Source organism: Oenanthe melanoleuca, chromosome 3, assembly GCF_029582105.1.
Source record: "Oenanthe melanoleuca isolate GR-GAL-2019-014 chromosome 3, OMel1.0, whole genome shotgun sequence".
NCBI lineage: Eukaryota > Metazoa > Chordata > Aves > Passeriformes > Muscicapidae > Oenanthe > Oenanthe melanoleuca.
The window spans coordinates 63,125,495-63,136,610 of record NC_079336.1 but is presented as its reverse complement, the minus strand read 5'-3'; the positions used below and the strand labels follow the sequence as shown (position 1 = coordinate 63,136,610).

The following is an 11,116-nucleotide window of genomic DNA, read 5'->3' as shown; positions in this document are numbered from 1 at the left end:
ATAAAAGAGCCAATAGAGACATTCACAAACCACACAGCAGATTTCGATGATGCCACATTACCCTTCAAAATGAGAAAATTATGAAACTTAGAATTATGTTTAACATCAGAGCAAGATCTGCAAATGTCTGAGTACACTGTGCCTGAATTTAAGTCGGTTGACAGCTGATTACACATGGGGACAGGTTGTGATCATGAAGGTTATTAGCTGAATTTTTGACATTTAGATGTTGATAATGCTGGCTTTTGGAGCTGGATTGATTTTTATGTTGTTATAGCACTTGCAGTGACATGAAGAACAGAACTTCAACTTGATCTTCCTCTACAGAAGCTCATCAGAGATTCATATATAAGAAGACAACCAACACGTGCTATTGCCATGGAAACAAGATGGAATATTATGAACCAGTATAGCCCATATTCCAAAATAGCGAGGACAAAGAGCTATTATAGTGAAAGATTGACAGGCTATTTTATTTGCAGCCTGTATGGGTCAAAGAAAAACTTAGCTCCTGCTCTTTGAAATAAAAATCACCAATTTTAGGCCTCTGGTTTCAATTCTTCCTTTTCAAAGACAAACTCAAGCTAGTTAGTTTAGTTTATGATGTATGAGAGGAAGGAGGCCGAATGGAGGCATTGCCATCACAGCAGGTGTGTAGGTGTGAAGAGGTACAAAGCAGATACTCTTCTGTCAATTCTATGAATGTAAGTCAAGTTCAAGCCGAATAGTGAGGTACAGATGAAACGTAGGGGAGCAAAACCAGCAGAAGCTGAACATCTGGTCATTAAGATGCAAAGGAAAGTTTCAAAGACAATGGCTAGCCAGTACCAGAAGCCAGAAATGCAAAGGATAAAATTTCTTGATTTACATCAAATGGATGAATCCCATAGTTTCTTACCTTGCCTAGATAATGAAATGCTTTTGGATATATTGACATAATGCAGGCATACAATACATACTTAGTCTAACTTCCCAGGCTTCCGCTTTGGACTACATACATGGAAAATAGTTTAATCCATTTAAAACACCTCTGTTCTAGAGAGTTTTCAAAATTGTAAGAGTCTTGATCTTTGTGTCTGAGTTCAGAGTAATAATTTGTGAGTGGTTTTTGGGAAAGAAAGATGGATAGGGCATCAGCATGCGGTGTTAGTTTTTCTGTGTTTGATGACACAACCACAAATACAGGAATTCTGTGATAATGAAAACAAGAGCTTAGAGGAAATATTTCTCCCTTTAAATAAAACACCCATGATTGCCACTTCATTCACACACCAGTTTGCTTTCAAGAAGTATTTCTAAATTCCAGCTGAGAGCCTATTGTAATTAGTCACTTTGAGCAAAGCCAGCATGGGCAAAATACGTCTTAGGAAAGATAAACAAAGAGAATAATAGGGTTTTAAGGAAGGTCGTGTCATGAGTTTGTCACTACAGAGAGTTACTGTGAGAGTCCAAAACACTTTAAGAAAATGATGGAAGGGAAAAACAGTACACAGAAAGCCTGTGAGCCAATCAGTCTTTGGTAAGCCTCCCAATGCCAGCATATGAAAAGTGTGGTTTGCCACTATTTAATTATGATGAACTCCACAAATTGTCATCCACTTAAGGAGCCAGGTCAAATGACTTTCAAAACTGACAGGTTACCTTCACTGTTTCAACTCTGATTCATTCTTGACTGGTTCTGTTTTGATTGAAAAAAAAAAAGACAAAAGACTGTGATTCTGGGAGAAGAGTCAGAATGGAATATGAATTTTATTGCAAAAGTTACTCCAGTAAACATAAAAACTTTAATAGTAGCAACTAGTTTTTTGAGAAGCAAAATACCAAGCATTTTGCTAAAAATAATACTAGATCGATTTTTTCACTAGCAACAGGCAAAGAGATAAAATGTGATATAGTTGCCAAAAATACTTGAAAATAATAAACACTTTTTCTCATTTTTGCATATGAACTTTCTTTCCCAAACTGTTAAATACAATTAATGAGTGACAGCAACTATTTTTTTGCTAAACCTTTACTGTTTTTTCTTTTTTTCTGCATTTTTCTTCTTTCGCTCTGCTTGCAGGGCTGCTTCCTGAGCTGCCAGCTCTTCTTCTTTTCTGCGCTCAGCCTCCAGCAGCTGATTTCTGTATGCTTCCCGAATGCTGTAAACTCTGCCTCGTGCTTCATCTAAGGATGCCTAGCCAAAAACAAACAGCAATACTGCCCTGCTCAACACATCAGTCTTGATTTCACCACAAACAACTGCATCCTTCCTGTTTTATTTCACCTTGTGACTTTGTAAGTACAAGGAGAGCATCTCTCCTTTTCTTGTTACATGGATGTTTATTGATTTCTCAAAGGAAACAGCTATATGTTAATCTTTTCACCATGAAGAAGAGAAAGTTCAGGAAAATCCTTTTTAAACTGCTGGCATAATAAGGGAGTTGTGTGAAAGAACAGGACAAGACAGTAGTTACCTATTTGGATCTAGTCCCTTTTCAGTTACTGGTTTGCTATGGAGTCTTAAACAAGTTTATTAAAAACCAGGTGTCAGAAATGCTGGAATGGCTTAGGAGTTGTAGCCTTTTAAGAGGCTAAAGGAGCCTAAATCGTAATGACCCTTAGTGAGACTTGGGCAAAGCAGGACTTTGACACCTCTGAATACTTTTCCCTTTCCATTTCCATCCTGAAAAGTGAGAGTACCTGGAAATCTTTATATAGTTCTTTGTGGTCTACAGGTGAAAGAACTGCAAAACTGCTTATCAGCACAGTGTGAATATTCACTCGTTTTAAATTCATACTGGAAAATATTTTTAATGGAAATACTTTCTAGAAAGCGTCAAGGATCTACTCTAATGAAAAAATTGCCCTTCTAATATACAATATGTTAGGCATCCAAAATCATAGCAGCACCTGAAAACCTGGACTGGCATGCTTATTAGGTTGAGTAATATAAATCAGGCTGTCTGGGAACTAGTTAAGGAGAGGTTTTCAAGTAAGATTTCTGTAAATAGGTTGATTTGATTTAAATTTTTTTTACTATCTCTGATCCAGTCTTAAGAGCTCTTAATAGACACCAGCTGACTGATAGTTGTTATTGTATCACCACTGTAACAAATAATTTTGTTGCTTTTGATGCTCAACAGTTAGGCCAATTTGGTAAGATATTTGTACCAATTTCATGTGCAGCGCACTGGCTAAGTTAATCCTCACAATGGATCCTATCTTAATGCTACCACATTTATTATTTATAGACGTGTTTTTTGAGGTTTAATAATCTAAGTTCTTTTGCTGGCATCATGTGTTTTCCAAAAAACTGGGTTCTCTAACTTTTCTCTGAGACACATTAAGAACAACTTATCCCCCTGTATAATTTTTTTTATTATTATTTTTCAAAAAGATGTATACCATTCTATAACCAAAAAAATAGCCAGACTGGAGATGCTTTACCTAATAAGACTCTGATCATGCATGTCAAATGGTCAGTTTTTTCTTACTTATATGCATCCTTTTAAGGTGATACAATAGTGTACTTGCAGAGAGTGTATCAAGAAAGTACTAAGAATGTTATATTAAGAATGTCATGCAGTACTATTTTTTACTTTAGAACTTTTCGTTTTAACATTTTTCCAAGTGAAATTTCAAGCTTATTCATTGCTTCTAATCATTAATACTGAATACAAAACTTTTGGTAATGTATTCAGACTAGTGGCAGACATCACAGCAGTAGTTAATTGGAAAGTAATCTTGAAAACATACCTGCAGGTTCTCATACATTTCAAGTATATTTTCCTTCAATAAAATTCTTTCATTTTCTTCTTTTTGTCTTTCTTCCAAAGCCAGCGTGCGAAGTTGCCTAAACTGGTTGATTTTTTCTTCTTGACGTATCTGTTGCTGTTGAATGATAGACTCATTTCTCAGCACAGATTCAGACATTGTTTTTCTGAAAGCAATACAAAACAAATATTTGTCTCATATCAAATGCACTTTTGGTTGTTGTCTATTTTGCTTAACATCTCTGCAGGTATTTGGCAACATCACCGTCATATGGTTGGATATGGTTAAGGAGTCACTTCTCCTCTGCTTCTATATAACACCAATAAGAAAATACATTTCTGAGGCCAGGTCTTCTTATACTTGAGTGTCTATTTTAAATATATTTGTAAAATCATGCTCATCTGTGAGCATATGAAAAACTCCTACGTCTGACACTTACTTATAATTTGAAAGAAATATATTTTAAGAAGTTTATGATACTATAATTCAGCAATGAGATAAATGCAATTTATCTTTTGTTTTGATTTTTTTTTTAACTTTTGGCATAATGGCAGGTAAGTGGATAATATACTTCTATATTTTGTCCTGATGACTAGAGTAAAAGTCAAGGAGTTGAAGACAAATGAAATGCTTGAAGAAGGTATTTTGCTGTATTTTCTACTGTTTTAATGCTATTCACTTAAATATAAAACCAATTTCCATCTCAATTTAAAATTAAATTTGAGCATTTTTTCAGCATTTTTGAAAGTCTTTTGAAGATCAATGAAATGCAAAAATGGCACATTGAATACAAATGGAAGTGGGTTCTAACTGCAGCACAGCAAATAAGGAGGTGCATGTAAATTAGCTCAGTAATTTCATGTCAACACTTGTAATAAAGAATATAGTTCTTTTGAATAAAAACTATAATTAATACAATTATTTCAGCTATTAACTATTATTAGAGAACTGCATTTGTTAAATATGTTATTTTAAACCAGCATAACATCCTGACAAATTTCTTGTGAAGAATTGGCTTGGTTGGAGCGTGATGCTGATAACACCAAGCTTGTGGGATCACTCACTTAAGAGCAGGACTTGATAATCCTTGTGGATCTCTTCCAACTCAGAATATCCTGTGGTCTGGTGTCCTAAGACATCTGGAAATACATGCTCCTTTCAAGAACACTGAAATAAGCATATTTTCCTGAATGCTCATTTTTAAAAAATGTTTATGTCAGGTACTCATTACATGCAGTGCAGTGATTTTGCCTGTGACATTTATTATGTTAGGGCAGTTTACCTTGTGTAAGGATTAAGGTCTATAAGCTCCCATTTTTTTTGCTGTGTTTTTAATCTTGAGTCAATAGCTGTTTGTGGAGCTTGCTTTCCTGTGGTAAGAGAATATAAAACAAACAGATTAAACTGGTTAATTGGTTATGCTAGGGAGCTCCACCTAAATTCTTATATAATTTTTTCTTCCTTTGGCTCAGCAAAATACATTATTAAATGAGAATATGGGCTGGAGAGTATATAATATTTCTGCCCTCTTATTTCCAACACTTAGCATAGAATCAAAGTTGCTATAAAAAACTAGAATGAAACTAATATATGTATTTTAGTTAAATCTCCTCTACTCAAGAAAGTTAGTAAATCTAAGCAAGAACATTGAATTTGCAGTGCATAAAAGATATAAAAACAACTTCTAGGTATCATATTCTTTTGTTTAAAAAAAAATCAATAAAAATCTGAGTCTTGGCTGTAGTTTAAAAAAATTATATTCCCTTTCAGGGAGAAGATTTAATTTAAGAAATACCAGTCCAAAGAAAAACTGTGACATAGTAAAACTGGTATTCTGAAATGTTAGACTTTTTTAACCACATGGATAATAACTATGATTGTTATTGATGTTTTATTGTAACATTCTTGCAATACAATGACACATCTGATATTAAGCGTGGGACTGGGCTGAGCTGCTTTGTCATTATTTCAATGCTTCATCCTTTCAATTTGTCTCAAGATGCTGAAAAAGTTTGTGAAATTTGATGAGATTTAATGATGACTGCACTATTTTTTCTTTCATAAAAACTCTTTTATGACCTTACTTAGAACATAACCAATTGAAATATGTTAAAAATATTGCTCCACTTTTCTCATGAGAAATAGGAAGACATTTCTGAGCATTAAAATCATTGCTGGCTATATGTTTACTGTCTATACATAGACAAATATACCAGTCTTCTCTGCTGGTCTCAAAGGGTGACTTGGACCTTTGGAAGTGCCTTAGACACTGGGCATTAGAACAGTATTCTCCAGAATATAAAAATCATCATTAAGATACTGCATATTACAGATAAGTCCAATCCCATCATTGCCAAATGAACCCTCCCTATGAAGATTACTTACTAGGATAGAAAAATACTAATCTATAAATACTGGCCACAGGTTCTAGTTCCATGCACATGAGTCATGACCAGATATTGTTACCATCAGACTGGGAAATATTCTTTCCTTCTTGTGATGGCCTGATCTCAGCATATTCACAGAAGAAGAAAAAAAAACAAACAACAAACAGCTTGAAGTCTTGTTTCCCAGTTCAGCTTTTCATCAGAGTACAGAAATTGGCAGAACATAGAAAAAAAAAACTTCCATAGAAGTTTTAATAATTAAATAAAATTAGACAGAACTTATGGAAGCTTCCAGGAAACTGACACTTCTCAGTATGCACTTTTTGACACGTAACTTTCAGACCCCTCTCCATGAAGAGTTTCCATGAACATGAAGGGAATGCACTTTGGGTGTGTTAGTCTCTTACTGACATTCTATTTCAGCTGGTAAACTCTTTTTTAGCATTTCTACTCTAATTAACTCTGGTAATTGGAATTGAGGAAGAAGGTATTTTCCACTAAATTTCCAAAAGTTTCAGATTATTTTGGGTCAGAATTCTACTATAGAAGGGCTACATAAAGTTTGCTTAAGGGTAATTTTGCAGCCTCCAAGAGCTGTGAGGCTGTATCTGTGTCTGGAATTAGAGCAATGAAACAATTAAAATAAAGAGAGTTTAGAGAGCAAGTCTGCCATTGCCCATTTGGACACCTTTATTGAGGCTGATCTATCTATCTACTACCAGTATTTAATGCAGAAATCTTTCCTAAGGAGTGGAGCATGCTGAACAGAAGACAGAGAAAATTATATCCTTACCTGCTTCTCCTGAAGTAGGTGTTAAGTCAGCAGTCTCAGGTTCCTCTGAATCTTTCACAGCATACTTATTTATAAAACGTACACGTTCCTGAAAAGCCTACAGATCCAAGTTTTATAATATAGTTGACAAAACTTCTGCTGCATATTTTAAATCTCAAAGAATTTTAAAAAGTATGATTCTATGTCTTCAATAAGATCTAACATCAGGGTGCAGTGTGCGAGACTGCCTGGTACTAGAATAAGAAAAGATGCCAGGATCCCACTGAATGAGTCCTGAGACATTGCACACTTACTCTAAAGATTAGTATCCGATGAAATACGGGGAAATCACTGATGTCTGGGCAGTTTAAAATAGTGTTTGTGTTAAAAATAAAACAAAAGCTGTATAGCTGAAAGTATGGCTAATGCACCTCCTTAGAGAACTATCACTTTGTCCTCGGAGCTCTTATAGCCTGATGATTTAGACTTCCTCTTGAAAAATGAGACCTTTGGGTGCAAACCCTTCCAGACTCAATTACCTTTGATGTTGAAATCAGACATCAGCACTTCTGTCTTTTCAGAAGGCGACTTTGACTCACTTGGCATTCTCTTAAGGGCTGTCATGGCCAGAAGGACAGAGAAGCCCTTTGGCTTTGGTCAGCCTGGAGTCAGGCACTCAATTTCCAGAGTCAGAGGGTGTGTGACCCCTGGAATATGCAGACATTGGGCCAGGGTTGTCAAGAAGAAAGGAGAGGGGAAACTACTTAATATAACATATAATAAAAAATAATTAATATACTTAATAAAGATAGCATACGTCCAATTTAGACCTTGTTTTAGCATAATCTGTTGCTGCAATTTTCTTAATGACATCTGTTTAAAAATAACGTCACAAACCTAAGGGACTTCAAAATGGAACCCTGTAGCTGCAATTCAGTTGATTTTAGTAACAGTGATAGAACCAGATTCTGAAGAGTTTTTGCACATCAAAGGGAATTCATTTCTAGCTAATCTTTAGGAGACTGTACTTGCATTTTCAGTCTCAGCACACTTTTCCTTAGTTCAGAATTTAATAGAGTAGTGTCAGAAAAAGTTTTGAGCTTTGAACACACTGGAAAGAACTGAGAAAATTTGAGAGTGTAACTGGGAAGACTCATGTCTGAGGTTCATTTATGAAAGGTAATATAAAAAAAACCAAATTTCTAAGCCAGGGATTCTGGCTGAATATCCCTTAATGGGCAATGGTACTGGTGGTGATAGGGAATGACTGTCAGGTGAGTTTGAAGACCACACTCTGTTCTTTTATTTTTCTTTGGTAATGATGTTTCCAATACTGAATCAGCACTGCACTTTTTTGCTTTGCTAGAAAGAATATGTATTATTTTTCCATCTCAAGCATATGTCACATCTAAAGCACCCAGATGCACCTGGCAACTAGACCAGTATTGCTTCTCCAAAACAGTGAATTCCTACTGAGCATGTTACAGGCTCATAGGTATCCTGCAATGCAGACTGAATTTGGAATCCTGGCTGCAAGAGACAATTTTAGTACTTATATGACCAGGTGGCAGTTCTTCAGGAGAAATAATCTTTGGCATGTTTATAGCAGTGTATTTCTCGATAGAATCTGTTCATGCTAAACATTAAACTTGTCATAAGTAGCAGCTTTGCAAATGTGTAGAGGTAGTGGGCTTTCTGAGGAGAAACTTTTCAATGTTTTGTAAAGTAGAATCTAAAGTCTCAGTGATCTACAGAAGCATGAAGTAGATGATCTGGATTCCTACCCAGAATTTAGGCACATTCTTGTCTTCCAGAGGGGTGAAGAGGACAGCCCTAGGAAGGCAGGCTTCTGTTGTGGCAGCTCTACCATTACAACTCCTGGAACTTGTGAAGAAACATCACTGCAGAGACAGCACTCTGATAGTACCTTGACAGCTCTCCCTGGCTCTGCAGACTCCCATGCTTCTTTCATGGCTCTGATCGCATCTACTCGCCGGGTGTCTTTCTTCACCTCCAGAAAGTCTGCCTCTTTCTGTTCACTTACTATGCGTAAAATCCAGTAGGGTGCTTTTGAATCTCCTGGCTGAAAGTATCATATACATCATGTAGTCACTGGTATACATTTAGGATTAAGTTATGTTTTTGTATACTGGTAACTTTTCTGACTGATATACATTGTACATTGACAGACTTTGATATGCATTATGACACAGACAGGCTGCCAAAGGAAAGAAAGATTATTTTGCAGTGCCTGGAAGATATTTGAGGTGCTTTTGTTTACAAGTTTTCCCCACCCCCATGCAGAAAGCGCCACACTCCCAGTTCTTCTGAACAGTTTCTCTGAACAAGAGTATTTTGTGTGATTTTTCATGCAATTGTTTTATCTCCTTGCCAACCTCCTCTCCTCTCTCCTCTCATTCTATACTAGAAGCCTTATTCTATTCAAGTGGGATTTTTGTATAGAAATAAACTTTCTGTCTTATAAGGTTTTTTTCCAATCACTTCCCAAAGTCTCTAAAACACCTTAACACATGGCTTCTCCAGAATTACAGGGTAAGTAAGGCCTTACTTAAGTAAGTAATACCTTACCTTAAGGGTAAGATGTCTAGTAGACTATTCTGCTGCCTGACCAAGAAATAGATACTGTGCTGTATATATTTCTGGACAGCATACCATCTGAAGAGGCTTTAAGCCTAAGACACTGTTCCAGAACTCTGTATAATTAGGTGTGGATAGGAATCACAGGGAAGTCTGCTGTACAGCAAGGTTAGTCAATTTCTTCATTAAAACCTCTATGGTTCTGTCCTTAAAATATACACCATGAGGCAGCAAAATTCCCAGCAAAAGCAATGCCATTACACAAGGAGCTGTCAGTTCCTTCATTGCTTTCCATTAATCTGTTTGCAACCAATAATGTCAATTATTCCTTTTAAGGTATAAAGGCTGGCAATAGCTTTTCAGACAACCACAGAACATTCTGATGATCCACCCCATGGGATAAAAACTTCCAAGTAAGCAAGTACATACCAATTTTTCTGCCACTGTATGTCTGCATGCTAATGAAAATTGTGATATATGAGACAGGAATTGACTACAGTGGAAAGACCTATTTCATCTCCCTAGGAACCCATGGAAGCCACTAAAATGAGGAATTAATGGGACACAAATAGGGTGAATTCTTGGAATTCAGTAAGCCTTCAGCAGAGACAGAAACTACACAACAAAAGAAACATATACAAACAAATGAGGAAATTGTATCTCTAAATCTGGGATGCATATTTTCTACATTAAACATTTTTAATTCAGCTTTTCTCAGGTTTTAAGTTAAAAAGGTGGGAAAGGGTATAGAGAAATACAAGGTACATTAGAAGTCCTAGCAGTACTGATCTGCAGACTTGAGAATATCTCTATATTCAGTACAAGGATGGCACATTCAGCAGACCAAGGCTTTGGCTTTGTTCTCACCTGAGATTCAAGTGATGCTCTTTCTTTATGTGACTTCTCTTTTTCTATCTTCTCAAATGCTTTATCCTTCAATCTTTTGGTAGAGTGATGAATATTTGCAATCTTTTTTACTTGGAAAGAAGTGATAGTTAGGAAAATCTGTGCTTCTCATCCTTTCTCCTGTGTATTACTCAGATGTAGTTATAATGCATTATGAATTAGAGAATGTCATTGTTATCCATAAATATAGTTCCCCATATAAAACCCAGGGTGGAATAACAACACAAAACAGCCATACAGAGATACAAAGGAAAGACAGTTAATTAGGCAACACTTTCAAGTACTAGAATATGAAGACCAAACTATTTTTAAAAACATTCTTACAAGGTGAACACATTGTGACAGCCTTATTTGTCCTAAACAGCACTTTACCCAGGGCTTAACTGGGAGTTTTCCATGGTGCTAACAGACACTGCATTGCTGCTTTGTGTATGCTGCATTGCTGCAATGCACAGAAGCACAGCCTGTCTCTAACTTCCCTCAAACAGTCTCATACAATCTCTGTCAGTGCATTTGTTATGCACCAGGAAGGTAGGAAGCTCAGAACAGGTAAAGTCAATGGTTTCATTACCTCACATCCTAAGACTGTCTAGAACAGAGAATATAGATATACCCCACAAAAATGTAAGGAAGTTAAGGCAAAGAATGCATATTTAATGCATTCAATGCATATTTAAGAATTGCAAAGTTGTCATTT

General features: G+C 36.0%; 1 protein-coding gene across 1 annotated transcript in view; it reads right to left on the bottom strand.

Moving 5' to 3' along the window:
- Window positions 1–1,718: 1,718 nt before the first annotated feature.
- Window positions 1,719–11,116, bottom strand: part of ADGB (androglobin) — a 95,215-nt gene continuing 85,817 nt past the window's right edge. Inside the window, exons 30-35 of the mRNA XM_056488630.1 lie at window positions 10,381–10,490; window positions 8,843–8,998; window positions 6,937–7,033; window positions 5,039–5,126; window positions 3,739–3,922; window positions 1,719–2,176 (exon numbers count right to left, since the gene is read on the bottom strand). Coding sequence (XP_056344605.1) covers window positions 2,012–2,176; window positions 3,739–3,922; window positions 5,039–5,126; window positions 6,937–7,033; window positions 8,843–8,998; window positions 10,381–10,490 — 800 coding nt within the window. The 3' untranslated portion in view covers window positions 1,719–2,011. The remainder of the gene's footprint in view (window positions 2,177–3,738; window positions 3,923–5,038; window positions 5,127–6,936; window positions 7,034–8,842; window positions 8,999–10,380; window positions 10,491–11,116) is intronic.